General features: G+C 41.4%; 1 protein-coding gene across 2 annotated transcripts in view; it reads left to right on the plus strand.

The window, feature by feature from the left end:
• Positions 1-25326, plus strand: part of SPTBN1 (spectrin beta, non-erythrocytic 1) — a 192877-nt gene that overhangs the window by 121618 nt on the left and 45933 nt on the right. For both annotated transcript variants that reach the window (XM_090049501.1, XM_090049511.1), the window contains 13 exons: positions 1351-1442; positions 4516-4596; positions 5680-5795; positions 6864-6976; positions 7562-7749; positions 8827-8944; positions 10487-10645; positions 11170-11472; positions 12270-12423; positions 13186-14056; positions 14152-14289; positions 15328-16084; positions 16462-16664. In XM_090049501.1, coding sequence (XP_089905627.1) covers positions 1351-1442; positions 4516-4596; positions 5680-5795; positions 6864-6976; positions 7562-7749; positions 8827-8944; positions 10487-10645; positions 11170-11472; positions 12270-12423; positions 13186-14056; positions 14152-14289; positions 15328-16084; positions 16462-16664 — 3293 coding nt within the window. The remainder of the gene's footprint in view (positions 1-1350; positions 1443-4515; positions 4597-5679; positions 5796-6863; positions 6977-7561; positions 7750-8826; positions 8945-10486; positions 10646-11169; positions 11473-12269; positions 12424-13185; positions 14057-14151; positions 14290-15327; positions 16085-16461; positions 16665-25326) is intronic.

Here is a 25326-nt window from a genome sequence, read left to right on the forward strand (position 1 = left end):
AAACTGCATGCAAAACTTGACAGTTGTGGTGCTGTTAGGTTATTTTAAAGAATTGTCTTAAACTGACTTCCTACAGTACAAATTAGTAGGATATAACAAGACACGTTTAAAGTAGTTTGCATGACCCTGTGTGCTTATAGCTCAGTTACTCATGCCATAGCTTGATCCAAAAAGAAATTAATTGTTTTCATTGTATTTTTTTCTTCAAATAAGTGTTGTATTCAAACCCCAAAATCTACTTATGGTAGATGCTTTATGTACAACATATTGTAAATGTAAGTGTGTAAATGACACCAGTCAGAGGTATGCAGAAGAAACACAATTAGCGTGCAGATCTGTGTGCTAAAAACTCTGAAGTAAAGCTGTTGGACATTTTGAAGTTTTAAGTGTTGGTAAGGTTGGGCCTTAGGCTGTAGGTGTGGAACCTGGGAACTGTCTGTAGAGAATAAGAGTCATAATAAAGTAGCGTGATTGATTAATGCCTGAATACTCTGACAGTACCTGGGGCCTTGGTTAGAAAAGGACTGGAAATCCTTACTGTGGAAACCTCTTAAGTGCAAATCATTCTTTGAATTTTATTACTGTTTTTTCTTTTTCTTAACATGAAAGAGCCTGGTTTAACTTCCACGGAGGTCAGTGCAAGTCTTGATGTTGACTTCAGTGGGAGTTGAATGATACAATACAAAACAAAATGTACTGCGATATAAACAGGAAATCTGAAGGGTTGTGTTTTTTTTTATTTTTAATTAAAATATTTTTGCTGCACTTTGTCTTGATGAAGCTAAAGACTGACAAGTTGTGCTGCCACCATTTATTTAAGTACAACTAAAAATACAGATTTCAAGAAACTTTGCTGTGTGACTACTCAGGACAAGGATCAGGTTCTACTGAGCTGTGTCAAGGAACCTACACCTAAAACGTCCCCCTTAAAAGATTCTGAGTGCCTGGTATGAGTGCTGTGCGTCCTTAACTCCAACCGAAATAGCCAGCACATTGCAGAAGGCACAGAATGCCTTACAAGAGTGGGCCAGAACACTATATAAATCAGGGTTTAAAAATGGAACAGTGTGTTTAAGTTTCACCAGAAAGTACTTGTCCATAGACTTAAAAAGAAAATGTTACAGTAATTTAAAGACAAAGAAAACTGTTCATGATGATCTTCCTTTGAAGTAAATGAACTTAAACTCAGGAAATGTTTTGTACTCTCCTTTTCTTCTGTTTTGCTGTTCTTCGTTTTCTCTTGCTGCTTCTGCTGTGATTTTAATTGCTTATATTTCTTTGAAAACTTAAGTACAGAACTGGCTCAGTACTGACATACTGTTCTGATTCAACCTGATTTGTGACTCTTAGATCCAGGATATCAGTGTTGAAACTGAAGATAACAAAGAGAAGAAGTCTGCTAAAGATGCTTTGCTATTGTGGTGCCAGATGAAGACAGCTGGGTGAGTGTGGATTAAAAAATTACCTACATAGGGGTTTTCACTGAAATAATTTTGGATACATACAAACATTCATCTTTTCTTCAGTCGCCTGACAAAAGTAAGTTGTCAAAAATCAACTGATTTCATACTAAATCTATTATTTATAGGGCAGTACATTCCAGTTTATTTAGGTCTCTATCATGACTTCCATATGGTGGACACATGAATCTGAGAATCCAAGAAGGGTACTAGGTCACCAGACTCTTGCTAGTCATATTGGGAGATAATGACCATATTCAGGGAACTGTGCAACCTCATTTGACCTTTTTTGCATGTGTGATTACCCTTAAATTCAGTAACTAGCATCTTAACTGTTTGAGAATCTGGTGGAATTTGGATGAAATATAACATTGTTCAGATCTCTCGGACAGAATCGTGGTCTTATTTGTAATTCATTCAATTGCGTTTTTGAGACTGCAAGAACAATTCTGCTGTATATAATCTTTGGTTCCTGGTGTTGTCAAGTTTTTGTTTTGGAAAGTACACAGGAATAGTCCTGTTTTCACTGAGTAAGATCAAAGCTGTCTTGGGAATAGCCATAACTTGAAAATGGATACAATCTTTTTGAGTTTATATATGTTTGTTGAATAGAATATTTTTTATTTTTTCCCTTTAAAAACTTTTCTGAGGTTCTATCTTGAAAGAACAGAACAAATCAAAGGACTTTAGAAGTCTTAACAAATACTGTATTCCTTCAGATACAAAGCAGCCAGGAATTTAAGACACATTCTCTGCTTGTAAAAAGAAAAAAATGCAGGCTTTTACAATTACATTTTTAAGATCCAAGTCTTGTTTTTTAGAATAAATGTGGGGGTTTTTTTCCCATTAAAATATTTGTTAGATATTTGAAGAAATATGGTAAATTATTCTCCTTAATTATTTTTGAAAAAAGGCATGGGTTGGACACTACTTTTTGGTTAGAATAAAATGAAAGACCTGTGTTAATCTCCAAAGTTGTTACATTCAGGGCATGTCTCCATGTGCAAATGATTCAGGGTGGGTGGGTTTATTTTAGAATAATTTACTCTAAAGTAAACCCACCCCAGGCAGCGGGGTCTAAACGTGGGGAAGCAGGCGCAGATTTGCTGCTCATGGCACCAGTCTGCTCCTGGCCCTGCACTGGCCTCCTGCAGCAGACAAGGGGAACTCTAAGCTGTCCCTGGGTGCTAGGCCAGGGGCTGGTGGGGAGCATGGGGCCAGGAGAGAGCTGTTTTCTGGCAGGGGTGGGGACATTGTTCCCTGCCCCAGGGAGCTGCCTGCTGCTAGGGTGGGCTTTGGCACCAGAGCCCAGGTGGGGACAATGTACCCCTGCCCTGGAAGCAGGGAGTTCCCAGGCCCTGCCCCGTGATTGCAGTCACGGAGCTGGGAGATTCTTACCTTGCAGCCCTGGCTCAGTGACCTCCCAGCCTCCACTCTGCAGTTGTGGAGTAGTGGGAGCTCCCTGATGCTGGGGCAGGGGAACATTTTTTCCTGCCCAAGCACCAGTGGTGGAGCCCGCCCTGGCAGCCGATGGCTCTCGTGGGCGGGAAGCAGTCTCCCTCTCCCTGCTGCCCAGCTGACTGGGAGGCCGTCTACATGTGCTGTGCTGTGCAGTAATTACTCCCAAGTAAATTTGCTACTTGTGTTTGCATGTGTAGACAGTGATGCTTACTGTGCAGTAATTGGCTCTAATCTCGAGTAAAGCATCTTGTGTAGACATGACCTCAGAGGAATACATTTTTTGCCTTCTCAGATTCCTCCTGCCCTGCAGAACTAAAACGTCTTCTCTCAAGGAATCCAGCGTTATGCAAAGGAATTCCTTTTGCATAAATGATAGATTTCTAAAGTGTGAAGGATTGTGGCACATATGGGTAAAATCTTGTACTCTTAGACCAGACTCCAATGGCAGTTGGATTTGGCCTACAGAATACCTTTTGAGGGTTGCAGAGAAAAGAATATCTATGAGAGGAACTGATTCTGTTTTGCTGAAATGGACTTCCTGCTGTCCAATTATGTTTGAAGTGGCCACACATCCTTTAGAGAAAGTTTGGAATGCATTAAAAATTAGCATTTGGATATTTTTTCCACATTTCAGAAGAGGTGTGCTCATAAATAGAAGTGCCTCCAAAATGCTTCTACAAATGGTAGCTCTTGTATAGCTTTGGATATCCATTATTTATAGAAATTCAGTATGTTTCCTTCATGAAACTTGAATGAATGCAAAGTGAATTGAGTACTTCTAAGAACTTCTAGTAAAACTTTGACTTTTGTCTCAGAGAGTTCCTTTGAAATTGGGTTTGCAAAGAACCTTAATTTTTTTTGGATATTTTGAAAAAATACCTGAACCAGAACTGAAGTGAATTTGGTTCTGCTTGATCTATTAGCTATCAAGTTAACCATCAGACACATGGCCTGGGCATTTGTTTGGAAGTCACTGTGGAGAGAGTCATTCTTTTGAAGCTGCCCATGGAAAAGCTTGTTAGCTGCAAGGAAAAGCTGCTAATCCACCACTTTCCTAATGCCATCTATTAAAGGCCTGAAGCCCTTTCTTCCCTCGCATTTCCAAAAATGCCCCTCACCTTCCTTTTCCACCTGCCAGTCACCAGTATAGTCTCCAGGAGCTCTGCTTCTTGACCAACTGTTATTCCTTTCCAAAATTTAATCTTCTGTGTATCTGAAGATAACACTTGGTCAGTTGCCCAGGTGAGAAAATGGATTTGAATTGGCACAGTTGGATCCCCACAGGATAAAGATTGGGAATTAGAAGTTAGGAAAATGGTAACCAGCTTATTTTAAAAATATAATTTATAAACTCAGGCATAAAATATATATCAACTCTTTTAGTGTTATGTGGGAAATGAAAATGTTCTTGCCCCTCTCCTTTTGATGTGCTTTAAAGGATCATGGTTGTGAAACTTCAGGAGCTGGTTGATAACATTCCTCATCTGTGCTTATAGGAACTGTCACTTCTGTCCCACGCTTTCAGTGACAGTGTGCAAAGCCAGAATGGGGATGCTATAGTGATTTACATTATTTTTGTTTTTTGTTCTGTCAGTTATCCCAATGTCAACATTCACAACTTCACTACTAGCTGGCGGGATGGGATGGCTTTCAACGCACTAATACATAAACACAGGTATGTCCTTGTAAAATACCCTCTAATGGATTTGGAAATCTGGATATGTTGCTGTGTGCACAGTTTTGCAAGAGTTAGCTCTTTGATGTTTAAGTATGTGGGGGTTGAAGGTGAATTGGAAAGAACATTTTGGAGTCCCTCATGCAAACATGATAAGTAAGGGTGCAGCCTCCAACTTGGGAGTCTTTAGGCCTCTACATCCTGGAGTTGATAAGGGGAGAGAGGCAGGGGCTGGATTTGTTGATACTCCCTGCCTAAATACACTTGACCATACATAACATCTACTCTGTCACTTTGAGCTACAGGATACTGAGCTCTTTGGGTCTGTGGTCTGACTTAGCATGACATCTCTTGTGTTCTTCTGTTCTTAACCCTGTTGAAGTTAGGACAACCACTTGTACAAGCAAGTGACAATGTGTAACCCTAGCCCTAAATTGTTTGACTTCAGCCACATTCATCCCTGGTCATTTTTCTCTGGTTTGCCAGAAGCCAGATTTAGCCCTGCTGGCACATGCTGTGCAACTCCATGCTTCCTTTGTGGCCCCACTGAAATAAGTAGGATGATGGGAGGAGTCTACTAGAGAGCAGTGCTTCTCAAAGTGGTGGTCCGCAGACTGGTGCTGGTCCATGAGCCACCAGTCACCGGTCCACAGCGACTTGCCAGGAAAGAAAGCAATATATTTTCAGAAGCATAACATTAATATGTCATAGCACCACAGTTCATACGTTCCAACACTCCAGGTGACGTCACGTCATGCAAGGTGAGGAAAGAGAAGGAAACTGCTGGTCGCACATTTGTGTAGCGCTGTTACGCTCAGTTGCTGCACTGGCTGAACTGGGCACCGGCCTCTGGCCCACTGGAAAAAAAATTGCCTGTCTGCCAGATCAGATAGTTTGAGAAGCACTGAATTAAAGGACTGTGTGAAGAAGGATGGGAAAACCTGGTCCAAATTCATTTCTATTGAAGTTGCTTCCATGGGTCATCACTGCTATTTGGAGTGTTCCAGTTTTTATTTCGCTTGTTCATCTTCAGGTGGCTCATTTATATGTTAGAGAAACTGAGGGTGCTTCTCTCTTGTTTAGGCCTGATCTGATTGATTTTGACAAGCTGAAGAAATCAAATGCACACTACAATCTGCAGAATGCTTTTAATCTGGCAGAGCAACACCTTGGTCTTACTAAGCTTTTGGACCCAGAGGGTAAGAATTCCTTCAGTTACGACATGGGCTGGCTTTCTGTGGAAGAATGTTATTTCCTCGGTTACACCCTTCCATGCTCCAGGGTTCGGTTTTTTTATGTGGCAGCATTTTAAGTCGAAGGGCACCTGGATGCAGATTTTTCTTCTAGTTGTAGAGTACCTTGCCTGAGCAGAAGGCAGCAGAGTGATCACCAGTGACAAATACAAGAGGTTCCTTTTTGTAGTTAGCTGAGCAGGAAGTTAAACTTCAGTCCCTGCCATGTGGCAGTACTTTGCTGTTGCCAGACTGGCCATGTATGTGGACAAGTGAAGAGCCATAAATCCCATCTATGCTGGGAAACACTTTCTTTAAGTTAAAATGAAATTGGCATGTTTTTCATAAAGCACTCTCAACATGTTTCCCAGCTCTCAAACTAGTAGTATTGTTCTGATGTGTATGGATATTAAAGTGTGAGCAATACTTACAGGACAGGAGGCTTTGTTGGTAGGGTACAAGTAAAAGTCACATCATTGGGCAGGTATCACCCTTACAAATTGTGTGTGTAATTGTGGATGATTGTTGTTGGCTCCTTGATGTTGGAGGCTGGTATTTCCTCCCTCAAATACAGATGCAGTACATTTCTTCTAAGTGCTTGACAAACATTATATCTTGCAACTACCTTGTGAAGACAGGCAAATATCACTGATCCTGTATCCCAGAGGCACGCAGAGACTAAAGGGCTTGTTCAGCTGTGAACAGCTGCTAGTCAGGGCCAGAATCTGAAACAATACCCAGATGTCCTGACTCCCCATCCGGTGTTTTAAACACTGTTTTCTGTCTCTAAGATTAATGCAAAATAGAGGAGGAGGTTTATAACTTCTAGCATCAAAGAGCTGGAGACTGGGCCAAAGCCACTGAATGTATTTTTGATTAGTACACAAACCAAGACTTCAAAGCCCCAGAAGCTGAAAGGTGAGGGAAGCCATGTCTCTCAGTCTGAGTCCTACTTAGTGGATTGTCAGCACTGGATGCATTGTTTTAAATTGCATACCACGCACTATGCTAAAGTAACTCTTATTTGGTTTTCAGATATCAGTGTTGACCATCCTGATGAAAAGTCAATCATCACCTATGTGGTGACATATTACCACTACTTTTCTAAGATGAAAGCTTTAGCCGTTGAAGGAAAACGTATCGGAAAGGTTTGCCAGCTAACATTTTATATGTGATGCAGCCAATTAAATATTTATTTTTATGTACAATGTCAGTCCTTTTAGCAGCCCTGTTGCATATTAGCTTTAGTTTGCTTTTAATCTTGGATTTGAAGACCTTATATTCTGATATAATATGGAAAGTGGTTAATCTTTCCTGATGTTTCCATCTGTTTCTTAATGCTAGCTGATGTTTAACTTTGCTTCCTAACTTTATCTTGTTAAGTCTTTTCTCTACCATTAGCTGCCCCTCTGTCTCTCTTTTTGGAGCTGTAAGGAGCCTTCAGTTTAATAACATACCCACACTGTTCATGGTAGCCAGCAACTTACTGTCCAGAGAGACAAAATAAGAATGCCTTTGTAAACATCGACCTTGTCCCCTTAGTTAGCTTGGGATTGTGGAAATTTGCTGCAAAGCAATGCAAAGAGTCCTCACTCCTCAGTATCTCCAGCTTCCTTCTGTATTCAGGAGCAAGTGGTTTGATCCATAAATTAAGTCCCTCTGCGCAGTTTCTTTATGGAGATGTAGGCTTCTGAAGAGGTCTGGCCTTGTCACTGAATTGTTTCGTGTTGCAGGTGCTTGACAATGCCATCGAAACAGAGAAAATGATTGAAAAATATGAATCACTGGCTTCTGACCTTCTTGAGTGGATTGAACAAACCATCATCATCCTGAATAATCGCAAATTTGCTAACTCACTGGTTGGGGTGCAACAGCAGCTGCAGGCATTCAACACCTATCGCACAGTGGAGAAACCACCCAAGTAAATTTAATCTTGCCTTAGGAAAATAGGGTCTTTTTTCTTTAAAAAAGAAAAAGGGAGGGAGGGAAGGTGGGGGGGGGGCAACTTTTTTCACCTTATTCCTGATTGTTAATACTCTTGGATGGGTTGCTCCTTACCACTCAACCCACATAGTAAACAGGAAATAATGTGCTAGGGACAGCATCTCAGATCCTGAGAGATACCATTTCAGTGCAAGTTGTAATAGCTCAAAGTGAAGTAGTACAGATGGCAATAGTGTGTTGCTGTTAGGTAATAGTATCAGTAATAATGCATGCCAGCATTATGCAATACTCACGCACAGCTAATAATAGAATATCATAGGTTATCCCAGATCAAGAGTAAATGTATCTGGTATTACAAAATATGACATAATCTACAAAGCTGCATTTCTATATCTGTAATGTGCTATGCAAAGCTAAGATCACAACATACTTTCTAATTAGCAATTAAGGCTTTTTCTGTTAATGTTCACCATCTAAAAGCATTACAAGCAGCCAGATTCTATTTTAATTGCTATTGATTTCATTATGCCTATAAAGATTGTGTATTTTTCGGGAACTGCTCTGAAAACCTGATTCAGAGCCCATTGACATCAGTGGAAAGAGTTTCATCGACTTTGAGCTTTGGATCTGGCCTTAAATTCTTGAGTCAATTAATTTAATGCCATACAATGCACCTATATAAAAAGTAGCCCATTATTTCTACCCTTCCTTCCCGTCCCCCAATGGGTTTCATAGAATCAGAAAATCATGGTTGAAAGGGACCTCAGGAGGTCATCTAGTCCAAACCCCTGCTAAAGCAGGACCATCCCCAACTAGATCAGTTCAGCCAAGGTTAACTGCACCCTAATACATTAATGGATTTTGTGCAGTCTTTGCAACATTTAAACCAGTTGATTCTGAACATGTGGACTACTAGTCTGTCACATGAAATGGAGCTGTCTGGGTTACCATACTATGTATCACATAAGTTGTTTAAGAAAATACTCTCTAGTTCCCTAGGAGCAGTAAAATACTTGTTTTTAACTTTCTTCTGTTTGGGGGAATTTTTGTTTAGATTTACAGAAAAAGGAAACCTAGAAGTGCTGCTTTTCACCATCCAAAGCAAAATGAGAGCAAACAATCAGAAAGTGTACATGCCAAGGGAAGGCAAACTCATCTCGGACATCAACAAGGTATACCCTAGCTTTTCAACTTCTCGCATACATCTTGGGCATTTGTTTTCTTCTAATCTTACTCCCAACAAGTGAGGGTGTCAGTGATCCTTCACACCAAAGCCACTTCTCCAGGACTGACCCAGGGCTCCTGGTTGACTGGGAGGGATGGGATGATCTTTCCTGTGCATATCACTTGTGCACAACTAAGGTGGTTTCAAAGCTGCATCAGCAACCTTTGCATTGGCTAACTCTATGGAAGCAGGCAGTAGTTCTCTGTTGTTACAAATCCACTAATCTTCCCCTACTCCCCTCCCTGGTATAGACCCCAGCCTCTCTTTTTGCCCAAGTTCCACCTCCCCACAAAGACTCCTGAAGCCAGGAGTGCGAGGGTGTTGTGTAGAGCAGAGCTGTGGTGTGCAGGTCCTCAAATCCTGTCCTGTTCTTCTGCACAATAGAACTGCAGGGGCTCCTCCATCTCCTCCACAACCATAAAATGGTGGAGCATTTACCCCTAAAGCTTCTCAGTCATAATATCCATGATGAGGGTGATATGGGGAAAAAAGGCCTGTGGATAATTGGAGAGCAGTCTCATTCATTTCAAATCAAAATTTATATGACCAGTTATCCAGTTGGTACAGCTGGCTGAACAGTAGCAGGTCTGACAAGATTTCTAAGGGGTAGCAAACTACTTTAAACAGCCACCTTATTTTTGGTTTGATCATGCTTAGACTTCCCAGAGCAGCTGTTGCTGGTGTCAGTGGCTTCACTCTCCATCCTAGAGAGCAGTAAACTTCACAGCTCCCCTATTTGTCTTAAGCTCCTGTGCCTGTGGTTTTAGGCAGTGGCACATCTGTTAGGGTTCAGAGGAATGTAGAATAGTGTGTAGTTAATTGCTGGCATTTTTGTTGTTTATGAGAGAGATCTGTAGGAGCCATAAGCTTGATTTTGGCCATGCTGTTAAAACTTTTTATGGCAATAGGTTAACGTATGTGAATAGTTTTTTTTACTTTTAAAGGGAGGCTCTCACATACAACACAGTGAACATCTCAGTTCTTTACTCTTTTTTAAAGATCACTGTTCAAAAATTATCTTGGGGGAAGACCAAGCAAATCCATATTTTCTCTTATTAAGAATAAAGTGATCGCTTTTTGGCAGTAAAACTCATAAAACACAGCCAGTCCCATTCATGCACATTCTAAGCAAATATTTTGCATAAGCAGATTTAAAGCGAGTAGATAACGGAGATCCCCAGCATACTTTTGTGAGTCAGGTCAGTTTTATACCCATTTCACAGAAAGGAAAGGAAACTCAGTGTGGCCTGTTTTGGGTAGATCTTGGTACAAGACTTAGGCATTCTGAGTGTGAGTGTTCTGGGTGTGATTTACCCTTTTGGTTCCTCCTTTGTCCACGGTGAATTTACAGTAGGGATTAACTCTGATCTGTAATGTTGATTTCAAGCAAAGTAGACGTGCATTTTCTCATAATCCTGCAGAAATGTGAATCTAAAGAACACGATGCCTTTTTTTTTTTTTTTTTTTTTAAATCTTCAAACTTCTTCAGGCCTGGGAAAGACTGGAAAAAGCTGAACATGAAAGAGAACTGGCACTGCGAAATGAGCTCATAAGACAAGAGAAACTGGAACAACTTGCACGTAGATTTGATCGCAAGGCAGCTATGAGAGAAACCTGGCTGAGTGAAAATCAACGTTTAGTTTCTCAGGTGGTGTTTTCGGAACTATAAGTATGACTAAAATTATTACTGTGAGTAATTATGGGCTACAGTTTCTGTGCACAGAGCATGTCTGCTCCCTCTGGCTAGGAGCCCTGCTGTTTATCCTGTATGTTCTAAATTCCCTCTCAACTAGTTCAGCAAGCCCATGCTTAGTAGAGAACGGTATAGAAACATCTACTCATAGGCAGTATTTTCATGAAGTTGTAAGGCCATGTTAATATCTAGTGCAATCACTGGAATTGTACAAGGGCTGAATTTGATTCATTGACAGTAGAGATGGAAAAAAAGACCAGCTGCATTTCCATGTCCCCAGGCCAGTACAAGATTTTTCCCACAATATGTCTGCTGTTTTTATCTGTGGAAGAATTTTCAGAGTACTTTGAAACTCCACATTTGTTAGCAAATTTGTGTTGCGAAACCTTCCCCTTCCCCCACCCAGAGCAGACAGGTTTGTTTGAGTGAGAGCATGTTGATGCACAAGCCTTGTTAAAATGGAATCTGTGTCTTTACAGGATAACTTTGGTTTTGACCTTCCAGCAGTGGAGGCTGCAACTAAAAAGCACGAGGCCATTGAAACAGACATTGCAGCATATGAAGAACGAGTCCAAGCAGTGGTTGCTGTTGCAAGGGAGCTCGAGACTGAAAATTACCATGATATCAAACGCATCACAGCGAGAAAGGACAATGTTATCCGTTTGTGGGAGTACTTGCTGGAGCTGCTCAGGGCGCGTAGACAAAGACTGGAGATGAACCTTGGTCTGCAAAAGATATTCCAGGAAATGCTTTACATTATGGATTGGATGGATGAAATGAAGGTAAATATCATCCAGATAAGATATGGCAGGAAACTGCTTTGGATTAGAAAGAGTCTGTATGTAGATCCTTTATCTTGTAAATTAGGTTTGTTTTACATAGTTTGCTCCAAAGGATCTAATATAACCACATTCACAACTGCTGACCTGATTCTTGCTGCACAGTGTCATGATGGTTAAAATATAAAATAAAAGCAGCTAAAATAACCCCAAGTCTCTCACCTGGTAACAACACCACTTTTGATGTTGCTGGTCTGTTTCATGTGGGGAGGGTTTATATTCCATATGGCATCAGTGTTAGACCCCTCAGAAGGTTGCACATTTGGATTGGTGGCAGGGGAAAGGGCCTTCCATGAGGACTTGGAATAACACACTCAGCACTTCCCTTAGTCTCCTCCAGGGGGAACAGAGAGGAGGCAGGGCTGTGGTACCATACATGCATCAGCAAACAGAGGTGGGATAAGCAGAGAAAGTAGGCTTTACCCCACAAAGCACTGCAGTATCTAGGGACAGCACATGGGAACCTGGGGAGGTAGAACACTTATTTATGTTCTGTCTGAAGTAACACAGCTTGGCACCATCTCAAGCCTAAAGCTGCATGTAGGTGACATGGATGAGCTTTTTACATCCAACAGTGTTAAAAATATTGGCCCAGATGCATCTTCAGCTCAGCCTTATTCACGTTTGTATTTAAACTAGTGTGACAACTGAGAGCATAGTTCATACATGAAGTACTTGTTTTAATGATGAATAATTCTGATTACACCTGGTGCTTTTAACCTTTCTCTTCGTTTGAGCAGGTGCTGCTGCTGTCTCAGGACTATGGCAAGCATTTGTTAGGGGTAGAAGACCTGTTACAGAAACATGCCCTAGTGGAGGCAGACATTGCCATTCAGGCTGAGAGAGTGAGAGGGGTCAATGCATCTGCTCAGAAATTTGCCACAGATGGGGAAGGTAACTCAAGCCAGCACATCATCTTTGATTTTAGTTATGCATCAGATTTGAAGAGACACTAACTTTAGTCAGATCATTATCAAGATTCATTAGCCATATAATGAATGTGAGGCTAAATTCACCACCAGTGTAACTGGGCTGAATTCAGTTGCTTCCAATTAGACCCCTTAGGCAAGCAGTGAATTTGGCCAACTGCCTTTATGGGGGTGTTCATCATGGCATCATTTTGCCTCATTGATTCTGGTCACCAGCAGCTGCTGTAATTTTAAAATAAACATTCTGCATTCATTACAGTTCCCCCCCTTTTCACTGTTTCTAATGGATACAATTCAGATGCTTGCTTCTGATCTTATAAAAACCAAGAATAATTCCACTTAGTCAGTGAACTTACACAAGCAAGGCATAAAGATTTAGTAGAATGTACATACCTTTCCAGATTCTTGTTTTGAACTTCACTTATGTGAATCTAGAATAACTTAGGATAACTTTAAGTCACTGGAAATACCCAAAATATTTATCAAGGCAAAGTATAGTGTAGACATTTTTCCTCGCATCTTCAGTGTGTGCATTTTTCTGCATTTTATTACCATGTGATGTGATGGAGCTTAAATAGCTCGTATATAACACTTTGGAAGCTTAGCAATTAATAAACTTTAAATTTACAGTATAGCGCTAGTGACCAAGTATTAAGAGCCTTGGGTGGGTATTGTAACTTCAGATCTTAAAAATAAGCCAAAGTAATATATTTCCCTGTCTGAACAGGTTACAAACCGTGTGACCCACAAGTTATCAGAGACCGAGTAGCTCATATGGAGTTTAGTTACCAAGAACTATGCCAGTTAGCAGCTGAACGCCGGGCTCGCCTGGAGGAATCCAGACGTTTGTGGAAATTCTTCTGGGAAATGGCTGAAGAGGAGGGCTGGATCAGAGAAAAGGAACAAATCTTGTCATCTGATGACTATGGGAAGGATCTAACAAGTATCATCCGCCTCTTAAGTAAGCATAAAGCATTTGAAGATGAAATGAGTGGTCGTAGTGGCCACTTCCAACAGACTATAAAAGAAGGTGAAGATATGATTGCTGAGGAACACTTTGGGTCAGAGAAAATCAAGGAACGAATCAAGGACATTCGGGAGCAGTGGGCTAACCTTGAGCAGCTCTCTGCCGTTAGGAAAAAGCGCCTGGAAGAAGCCTCTTTGCTTCACCAGTTCCAAGCTGATGCTGATGATATCGATGCCTGGATGTTGGACATCCTTAGGATTGTCTCCAGCAGTGATGTCGGTCATGATGAATATTCCACTCAGTCTTTGGTCAGGAAACACAAAGATGTTGCTGAAGAGATTGCAAACTATAGATCTGTCATTGACTCTCTTCATGAGCAGGCGAAGGCTCTGCCACAAGAACATGCTGAATCTGCAGATGTGCAGGGCAGGTTGTCTGGAATAGAGGAAAGATACAAAGAGGTGGCTGAACTGACCCGGCTCCGTAAGCAAGCGTTACAAGATACCCTTGCTCTGTATAAGATGTTCAGTGAAGCAGATGCATGTGAACTATGGATTGATGAAAAGGAGCAGTGGCTTAACAGTATGCAGATTCCAGAGAAGCTAGAAGACCTGGAAGTGATCCAGCACAGGTAAGAACAGACTTAGGAAGATGTACTTTTGTGTACCTTTAAAATTTAAGTTGCCCGTGACAGATCGTCCAATGCCTTTATGGTCTTTTCCCCAGATTTGAAAGCTTAGAACCAGAAATGAACAATCAGGCATCCCGTGTTGCAGTGGTAAATCAGATTGCTAGACAGCTGATGCACAGTGGTCATCCAAGTGAGAAGGAGATCAAGGCACAGCAAGATAAACTGAACACAAGGTAAGTTAGTGATTGGCAACATATGAAAACTTGACATTAGTTGAAATGGCTGTGAAATTAGGAGCGATCATAGGAGAATAAGGCTGAAAGGAAACTTGTGAGTTTTTGTCCAACCTTCTTGCACAAGGCAAGATCAAGCCCTGACTAAACCATTCCATCCTTGTGTTTTTCTAGTACATATGTATTTCTGATATGTTAGAGCCTGATTTTCATCTAGTGTTAACTGGAGTAGTTAGTTCCGAGTCAAGGAGATGACCTGAGAAGTTAGAAAAAGCATCTTCCTCTCCTTACTGTCTGATCAAAAGCCAGAGTTTTTCCCATTGGCTTCAGTACACTTTGAATCCAGCCTTAGTCTAGTACTTACAAATCTTTAACAGCTGGAGAGTTACCATACCATATGTTTTGTGAAAATAAGATGGTACAGTATATCATACACACCTGCTAATTGGATTCTTAGTGTTCACACAGGTATACTTTGAAACCATGCAGCAAATCCAGATCTGTAGGAGACCTACAGGAAATACCTGATCCTGGGGAACACAGAAATGTTTGTAGTTAGTCTGTTGATATGTACTGTTTTCTGACACACCCTGTAGCGACAGAAATATGTGAGCAAAAACTACTTGTGTAATAAAAAGCACCAGGACAAAACAGTTTTTTTTAAGGGCTCAGCAGGCCTATTTCAGCAATTTTCTCATGGAAAAAATAGTGACATTGGGCACTTTCTCACATGTGCTTGGGAGGGGGGAGAGGAGGGGAGCTTTAGTTAGAGTGGCTCTAAGAGCTGCTCTAATTAAAGCACCTCAGTGTCTTGTGCATCAGTGCCACACTTCAAAATAGCAGTGAGGATGCTTGAATCAAAGCTCAATGAGATGCGGGAGGTTGCTGGAGCACAGTAATTACCATGCTACAACTCACTATAATTACAGTGCATTGCAGCAGGCTCTGTACTCGTATATAGGCACCCATTCAGCTTGCCATAAGTATATAAGAGCCTCAGTTTCTGAGGCCCTGCTTTCCTTTCCTCTTTCATTTTAGGTGGAGCCAGTTCCGAGAACTGGTAGACAGAAAGAAGGATGCTCTTATCTCTGCTCTAAGTATCCAGAACTACCATCTGGAATGTAATGAAACCAAATCCTGGATTAGGGAAAAAACCAAAGTAATTGAATCCACACAAGACCTGGGCAATGATCTGGCTGGCGTAATGGCTCTTCAGAGGAAGTTGACGGGTATGGAACGTGATTTGGTAGCTATTGAGGCTAAGCTAAGTGACCTGCAAAAAGAGGCAGAAAAGCTGGAATCTGAGCATCCTGACCAGGCCCAGGCCATCCTGTCAAGGCTTGCGGAGATCAGTGATGTGTGGGAAGAAATGAAAACCACCCTGAAGAACCGTGAAGAGTCCCTTGGAGAGGCAAGCAAACTGCAGCAGTTCTTGCGTGACTTGGATGACTTCCAGTCCTGGCTGTCCAGAACCCAGACTGCGATTGCCTCAGAAGATATGCCAAACACATTGGCCGAGGCTGAAAAGCTCCTCACTCAGCATGAGAATATTAAGAATGAGATTAACAATTATGAAGAAGACTACCAGAAAATGAGGGACATGGGTGAGATGGTAACACAAGGGCAGACTGATGCACAGTATATGTTCTTACGCCAACGTCTGCAGGCTTTGGACACAGGATGGAATGAGCTTCACAAAATGTGGGAGAATAGGCAAAGTCTCCTCTCACAATCCCATGCTTACCAACTCTTTCTCAGAGATACCAAGCAAGCAGAAGCATTTCTCAATAACCAGGTAAGTGCACAATGGCTGCATTCTTTTACCCAAACTCAACACAGTTTATTGTAGCTGCCTCATGAAGGAGAGTATTGCAGGTGAGTTGAAAATAAGTATGTTTTTCACAAAAATAGTCTTTAATCAAATTTGTCTCCAATAATTTTGCGGGGGGCACTATATCTAATTTGTGTCTGCGGAAATGCTGTCAGAACAGATTGATTTTTATTAGTAGATGTTTTGGATGGGGAATCCAGAAAAAAGATGACAGCTGATATGGAAGTACAAAGCGCCCGAGCGAGGGACTAACAATAAAGGGATGGGGGAGAGGAGGGGAACACGACTATTACACCTGCAAAACTTTTCTTTGTCCTTCATTTATCTTTGTAACAAAAAAGGAGTATGTTTTGGCACATACTGAAATGCCCACCACCTTGGAAGGAGCAGAAGCTGCTATTAAAAAGCAGGAGGATTTTATGACCACGATGGATGCCAATGAGGAAAAGATCAATGCAGTTGTAGAAACTGGCAGGAGACTAGTTAGCGATGGGAACATTAACTCTGACAAGATCCAAGAGAAGGTGGACTCTATCGATGACAGGTGAGCTTTGCTCAGTCTTCTAGGAACTGTTTTGCACTGAATCTCCCATCCTGCTCCTTCTTTCTTGAGTTTGCCATTATCTTTTGCATGGTGAAGATTTCCTAGTACAAAGTGCTGGTGTCCACTGGATTAGTATTTAGATACAGAAAATTCTAGCTTCTCAGAGTAATGAAGCAAGCAGAAGTATAGTGGAAACTGGGACTGCTTTTTTTTTCGCTTGATAACAGTGTATATAAATACTCCACTGAAATCAGCAGACTTACACCACTGTAGCATTGACATAGCTGACAAGAGACTGGAGTCCTTTTTGTTTCATGGTTTCTTATCAAAAGGTCAAAGCAAAGTGACATGTTAATAGATACCGAACAATGTGTTTTCTTTGTCCTATGAAAAAAATAAATCAGAATTCTTCAAAAAGGAATTGGGTTGATTTAATCAAACATGTCCTCTGCCATCATCTGGATTCATTAAATAGTGAGCTCCATAACTTTAAGCATGTTTTCCAAGGTATAACAAAATGATCCCTGGCCCTTCTGCAGTCAGATTAGAAAACATTGGTACAGTATCTTTTACTCTCTCAGATAAGGATTTTTCTTTTTCTTTCTAAGTGGTACAGCAGCTACTGATTTTTAAGAACTTTCCCCTTTTTAAAGCCCGAATATTAGTTTTGATGGGGTGAAACCAGTCTTTGCCATAGTTTAAAAATAATTAGCTTTTATGTAGTGCTTGCCATCCTTAGAGCTCAAAGCACAGTAATAACCATACTTAACTTGCACACAAATTTTATGCCAAATATTATTTGCCCTGACTACATACATCTCTACTTCAAAGCTGAGAAGCTCCAAGCCAGCCAGTTGCTCTACTCTTCAGGGAAGAAGCAAACTGAAATGCTGTAGGACAGTGGTTCTCAAACTTTTTTTTTTTTTTTTGGTGAACCACTTGAAAATTGCTGGGGGTTTCAGTGGACCACTTAATAAACTTTTTCTTGTTCTACAAATCAAAGCATACAACTCATATTTTAATATCAGTAGTCTTACCTTTCTAATACAATGGATGTGCCTGTTTTTTCTGAGCAAAGTTCTGGGAAGTTGGGTGTAATGTTTGCCAGCTTTAGCCGTAGGTCACCTTTTTGCAGACCACTTGAATGGAGCTTGCAGACCGCAGTTTGAGAAACTCTGCTCTGGGAAATGCCAATTAGTTGTTTACCATTCTCCCCTGTCAAGTTCAAGCAAACCCCCTTATAATCTGTGTGTGTTCTGCTTCAGTTATGTCCTACCGGGGCTCTGTAATGTAGCTCAGAGTAAATCAGAATATTCCTATTGCTAGAGAATCTTGGGAGTCTTTGGCCTCTTCCTTTTATGACCTTTGCTGTCCAATGTCTTATGTTCCTGTGATCTTCTCTCTGACCATAGTGGAGTGGATATAGCTCCCATTTGATCCTGCAGTGATGTTCCAGGAAGATAGGGTCACATGAAAGTCATCCAGGTGTATCATCCTCCCAGGTTCTGAGTGTGCTGACTTTTCAGGGCTCCCTGCCTTTCCAGCCCTGAGCCTGAACTCAAATATGTGGTGTGATGGCCACTAGAAAGGCCTGTGAGTACAGCATGACACGGATATCACTGTCTACTTTCCTAGAAGGCTCTGTGTATGGTTAAGTGAGGCATTAACATTACTTAACGATACCACTGCCAAATTTGCCTCCTTAATCAACACCAGAGTGAAGTGCTTACTGTGTCATACTCAATGTAGACTTCATTCTTAGTCTGCCTAGACCTAAACAGTTGCAAGGATAAAGCCTCTAGCAGTGTAGCCACCTGGCTTCCATATTTTCTGCTTATTTATTTCTAGCACCAAATATGTTAGAGAAGAGTGGGATATGTTATGGGCCAGTGGGATAGTGCATTGCATACCAACACAATGATGGAATCCTAAAAGGTCCTGGCAGTCAGTGGCCCCCAAATCTTTACTCCCCTAAGGTGAGACTTACTTTCACTCGCAGAGTCTTCAATAAAACGAGGAAAATAAAAAGCGGTGTTTGGAAACATAGGGCAAGCTTCCTGTATCTGCTTGTGGTAGCATCTTCTGGCTTGATTCTCACTTAAATTTCCTGTTGTAAGAGATCATCTGGTCTTTTAAACTCATTTTAATATGCTGTTTACAGTGAAAGCCCTAGATGTGTTAGCACTTGAAAAACGACTTATTCAGTTCTGTCTTCCCAGTTACCCCAAGCAAACAAACCAGGTAACCCCAAACCTTCTGACCTTCTCTATTCTTCACCTTATCCTTTTCCTTACCTTCCATTTGTGAAGGCAGGACTTTGTGTTCTGATGAGCCAGCCTCTCCTTACCCCCTCCACAACAACCAGAAGTTGCGGACAGGGGCATAATGATATTTTCAGCAGTCCTTAACATATCAGTAGACAGCTGCAGTACGGCTATTCCAGGCCTCCTATTTCCATATATAAAGAGGTCTCAAGCCTCAGATCTTTAATTCAGGTGGCTGTTTCTTGCAAAGGAACTCATCTTCATTATTCATATTGTTCCCTGTCACCGTAGATGGCCTCTTGGCTCCTCCTGATTCCATGACATGTGATGTAGGTGTTCATGCTTGGAATGTGTAAGCAAGCCCTAAAAAGCTCTATTTTTATCGGACTTTTGTCCACACACTTCCTTAAATTGCAAAGCTTATTTATGTGAAACACTGCAAAAACCATCTAGTATTCTGCTGTTCAGGAAATCTGTGTATAGCTATTAAGTCCCAGAGGTGATGGCCCTCAAGAACAAAGGCTAAGATTGTGGGGTATAATAGGAATGGTATTAATGAAGGCCTCAGGCTTACAAAGTACTGTCTCCCAAACAGACTCCAACTGGGTCTGAAGAACCTGAACAAACAAGTACAAATCTATGCCACTTCTGAGTAGCTGTTGAGGAGAAGCAAGTGACTTCTTTGTAACTGTTACTGCTCTTGTTCTTATTATTAATTATGTTTATTACCCTAACTAAAAATGGCAGTGCATTGTCCATTGGCTCAGTAGATGGTCTCTACTCCAAAGAATCGAGAGTTTGTATGTAGAAGACAGGCACAGGGAGGGAGAAAGGGGGCGTATAACAACCAGAGCGAACAGTGGGATGACATGCCACAAATTACTGTGAAATGTAAAACTCTTGGTTCAGAGATGATACTTTTTATTAGACCAACTAAAAACTTGCAAAAATTTGTGGGTTTATTTATGAATGGATAGTCTCAATGGAAGGAAGCAGTTAGGAGAAGGAGGGGTAGAGAGGTGGAGTAAACCATGAGTCAGCAGAGAGCTGAGTAGTTGTAATACAACCATAGAGCAGTTATTCTCAATCAGGGTTTTGTGACATCCTGTGGTACCTTGAAAATCCTTTCAAGAGTGCTCCAGGGTGTTGCAATTTGTTAGCATTTTAAGGCCTATAAACATGATTCACAAGATAAGATAAACCAGAGTTTTCAAATAGGAATCCAGAGTGTTAAAAACATTCTGACCTATTGTGATCTGAGTTCTTTGCAATAGAAGAATGACTTTATTTTCTGTAGTCAACAAACAAAAACTAAGAGTTGCCATTTCTGAGGGGTGCCTTGAATCTAAAAAAGTTGAGAACCACTGCTATAGGGAGTTCTGTGACTGTTGGAATGCTCCTGTGTCGGCTGCTTCTACTTCCTGGAGTCTTATTGCAGCTGTTTCTCTAAGGTCAGTGGGCAGAGGCCTCTGCCCACTGTCTTACAGTGTGGGGTGAGGAAACTGCACACCTCCGTGCATAGTTCTGGGTGTGCTGGATGATGGGAGGGCCGAGGTTGGGTCCCATTTCTCTCACGCATGCACACAGTCCCTGTTTTGACTTCTTGTGCAGAGCTCCTACCAGCTGGCATAAAAAGTTTTTTCACTATAGCTATTCTCTACCAAGGGAAGTTCCAAGTTTCCAAGTCAAAACACCAGCTGGCCTGACCTAGGACACAATGGCTCTATTTTTGCCAGACTTTATGCTCACGCAAGCTTCTACAAGAGAAGGAGCCTGAGTAATTTCTGCTATGATTGTTTCAGCAATGCTCATCCTATTCTAAGTATTTCTCATGGAGGCACAATTCTTTCCTTGAAAGAACCTAAATGAGCAAGAACAAACTGGGGCCGTTAGAGTCATACTGATTTGTATCTCAGCAGGCAGTTGCATTTCCTTTTCTTCAACAGTTTTGCTTTACTGGTATCTAAGACTTTCTGTTCCTGCTGATGCTTTGTAAAGCCCACAGGTTAGCAGTTAGCCCACAGTAATTCTTTCAGGTCTTTGAACCATGAGAGTTCACTGATGCCCTAACATATCCAAGCATTTGGAGAAAATAACCAACCCTCCAGAGTTAATTTCATTCATGCACATGTAGGGATTTACCCCATTTCTATTTTCATCCTCTGTCTTTTCATTACATGAGTCTTTGCTTGTTTCACTGGGGTCCTATTTTTGATAGCGTTTTAAGCGCTAGAGCAGTGCAAAATAAATACAGTTTTAAGTTTTTGAACAAGCATGTTAGACATTTATATGAGTCTTTCAAAGAATTAATGATTGAAGAGCAGATGCTTTGAAAGGTGCAAATGTTGAAATTCCTTCACAAAATTTCAGTGAGTAAAAATCTCAGCATTTATCAGTCTGAGTGGCAGAAATGTTTCATAAAGTGAGAAACGTATCTGTCCTGGTATGCCACCCTTGTCCCCATTGTGTCTAGCACCATACATATGTAAGGGCCATAAAGAACTGTGAGGCTTTCTCCCCTTGCCCTCACAAAATCAGAAAGTTGTCATAGATCTTCTTCTTGTGTTCCAACATCTTTAATACTATTGGAGAACTGGGCATCACAGTTAGAAGGCTACCTGCACTTGTGTTACCTCTGGATGCACCTATGAATGTCAGGCTGTATGCATTTATCAGTCTCCTGGTGTCATTTTGCAGCTCTTTCAATCCTAGATAAGGCTACAGTACCTCAGGTATCAGCCACTGGCACCATCCAATATTGGCTGCATTCAAGCTCCCTCTGGGAGCTTGTGATCAGTCAACCTTCTTAAAAGCAGAATACAGGTTAGTTTAATGGTAGGAACAAAACATTTGGCGTCAGAAGGAATTTAAAACAATTCCCACACATTTATCTTACCTAAATTCCTACTGTCTTGTGATGTAACTTAGGCAGGCCTTACTCTCCAGACAGCCAACAGCAAAGTCCTGCCTCAGCTTGCTTCCTCCAAGCAGTTACTACCTTCCCCACTGCCTTCTCTTTCTCGCTGTGCTCTTTAAACTTCTCTTCATTCTTTTGTTCCTCTGTGTTTTTTCGCTATTTGTTCAAAATAAAGCCTGTAGGCTCAGCAGAGTTGGAGCCAGACTCCTCGGATCCAGTGAGTTTGGTGTTGTCACTTAACTCACTATAGCGAGCTTGCTGAGGGGTGTTGTCTAGAAACGTGCTTCTCCTTCCTGCCTGTTTTTCTGGATGCATTTTGGATCAGTTAACTGGATATATTCAAACAGTAAACATTCTAGTATTGAAGCCAGCATTTCAGCATTCATAAGTTATTACAAAGTCGTTTCAAATCTGTCATGCCAGAGTGAAGAGAAGGGACTTCCCATTTAGTATTGAAGTCAGGATTGTCATCCTTCTTTGCGGAAGAAAGAACAGTACTTGTGGAAGAAGTTTCCAAAGCCAGGTATCAAGAAGGATTTGACTCCAGCACCCATCTTAAATACCTCAGAAAATGAGCCTGTCCTTCAATCATACGTTACTTGAGTACAGCACACTCCTTATTTACATCTCGGCAGCATCCATGTCCTTCACTGAAGTTATTATGTTGGTATAATTGAGAGGAGCAATTATCCCTTCTTTTTTTCTTCCTCTGCAGACTAAGCCAGAGTGTGAAGAGTTAACAGAATCTTACCAGATTGTGCCTTTATCAAGGCTCTGAACTGTGAGGTGCTGAGGACATCTTGAAAGACACAAAGCACCCTTAAACCCATAGGAATCGAAGGCACTTTGCCACTCTTGGAAGCACCTTTACTTACAGCATAAAGAGCAGAGGCTTTTTATGTTATTAGAGAAATAAAGCACTTATGTAATGATAAGTGGAATTTCTATATGATTCACCTAGGTGTTGTAAACCTTGCCCCATCTCTTACCCTTCAGACAGCCTCTATTTATAGAATTAGAGTGCCTTTTTTGAAAGTCATGCGTCATTTCAAGAATGTATTTCACGTCTGGTTCCTTTGTGGAGAGGGATAAATACTCCAGTGTGCTACAGACCTCTCCCTTCATGTCCTCTCCCTAAATCTTGCGGACTTGCTGTATTTGTGTTTTGTCCCAGAAGAACTGGGAAGCTGGCCCAGCCATTGTAACTGTGTGGCTTGCAATCTGCAGAAAGCTTTTCAGTTTTTCTTTGGAGCAGTTCTTCATTATATTTCCTCCAGGGATTTCTGCTCAATTGTAGTACTGGCAGCATGCACTGGGACCACCCTCTATAAAATTGTTTTCTAATTTCTTCCTTTTTAATGTTCTAAAAAAGGATGCCAATCCTTTTACTCAAGGATCATGTACAATAAAATATGAACAAATTCTACTCTGTGGGTCCATCTACATGGAGCAATAAACTCTGGGACAGTTTGCACTGGAGTCAGCAGTTCCCAGGGGCAGTGGATACATGTACACAGAAGTGAGAACTGGGGCAGAGCATCCCTGGGCTAGCAGCAGGCTTGTGGGGTGAGCCCTGGGCTCCAGGCCATGGTGTCAGGTGGTGGAGGGGCTGGCAGGGGCACAAGGGTGCTGTAGTGCAGAGCTAACCAGCATGTAAGCCCTGCAGTGTAGCACCCTCAGTCGCCATCTACACATGGGTTAAGGCAGCCTAAATTACTCCACCATAGGATAGTACTTGTCCCAGGCAATATTATCCTATGGGAGAGTTAATTAAATAACTACACCCTAATCAGGGATGTGAGAGGTTAAATAATTGTTTAACCAGTAAGTGTAATGATGACCAGTTAGCTTACCAATTATCCTTTAGCAGGGGCTGTTGCAATGTAGCGGGGGAAGGGAAGCTACCCGGGAAGTCCCAGCAGGAATCAGAAGGCAGCAGGAGGGAGGAACGAGAGGGAAGGGGAGTGTAAGGGGGACTAGCACCCATAGGAGGGTTCCTAAGAGGAAAGCATTAGGAGCAGCCTAATGACTCATCAGTTAAACAGTTAGCTGCTCAGTTCATAGCTGCTCCCTCTTTCCTAGCACAGGGCTTCATGTGGGCTGTGTTGTCTGGCTGGGCTTGCCTCCTTCCACCCCTGCCCCCAGTCAAAGGTCTCCCAGAACTGGGACCAGCTCCCAGCAGCAGCTGTTAGAGCGGCTGTGTTATTGGTTAATCATTTAACTGATATAATTAGAGGACATTAAATAAATACATTTTTAAATTATATTTACATTCCTAGCCCAAATACATGGGTACATGTGTAGATGGTGATGCTTTGCTGTAGTGTTAATTGGTTAACTCTGCAGTAAAGTGCATGTGTAGATGTACCCAGTGGCTAATTAAGACCTGTACTCCAACTTCTGCCAGTCGCATTTAATAAATTCACTTCCATTTAACTTACCCCCTTCTCAGAAGTGAAAGTATAATAGATGGATCTGGAAAACAAATGCAACAGATTTCTGCTTTACCCCAGATCTCTTCAGAAATGCCTGAGGAACCAGTGCAAATGGTCTTGTAGCCATATGAACAGAAGCAGTATTATGTGGCTGACATTAGGTTCTTGATATGGTGATGGTGTGAAAACCGCATCAGTTACCACAATCTTTAGGCCCCTGAACACATTCCAAGGGAAGTTAACCCATACAGCAGGGCAAAGTAATCTTTGGTAGTGTTGGAGTGATGTTGTAGCCAGTGGTCCTGGAATTATCCAAGAGACAAGAATTTTTGTGAATGATACCTTTTATTGAACCAGTTGCATGATTGGGATAAAGTTAGATAAACTTTCGAATGCAAGGCATTTTTCATCAGGTTCCAGCTTTGTCTAATTGTATCCCAGCCATACAGTTGACCTAATGAAAGATAGGACCTGCAGAAATTCTTCCCTCTAAGTAACATGTCTTTCTTCCACACTGAGTTTTGTTCCAGTAAATAGTATTTCTAGATACAGAAAACTTTGGTTTACAAGACAATGTAAGTGTGGTCACCTGGTATAATTTGTAAACACAATATTTGACACTCCTACAGCCTGGTCTACTAAAAGCAGGTTTATTAATGCTTAGTTGAAAGTGAAAATGTATGCAAGGATGCAGCTGTGTGTTTAGTTCTGGTTGAGTAATGTGTGACTGAATGCTTATGAGGTTTTTCTTTGAGTTTTCTTGTTACGAAGTCTTGACTTTCGTATGGTGGTAAAAATAATGGACCGAAATCTGTACTGAGATGCACCTGTGATACTCCATTGACTTTGTTTTTAACCTAATCCAAAATAGATCAAAAGATGCATAAGGAGTTTAAATAAGCATATTATCTAACAACCACATTTAAGACCTAATATCTTCCACTGGAAGAGCAGTAAAAAGCAGCTGTCAACATATCGGTACTCAAGGCAGGTATCCTAAAGCAGTGTTTCTCATCTTTTTTTGTACCAGGACTCATTTGTAAACA

This window comes from Crocodylus siamensis, chromosome 1 (assembly GCF_052110815.1).
Source record: "Crocodylus siamensis isolate JL-2025a chromosome 1, ASM5211081v1, whole genome shotgun sequence".
In the NCBI taxonomy this organism is placed as follows: Eukaryota; Metazoa; Chordata; order Crocodylia; family Crocodylidae; genus Crocodylus; species Crocodylus siamensis.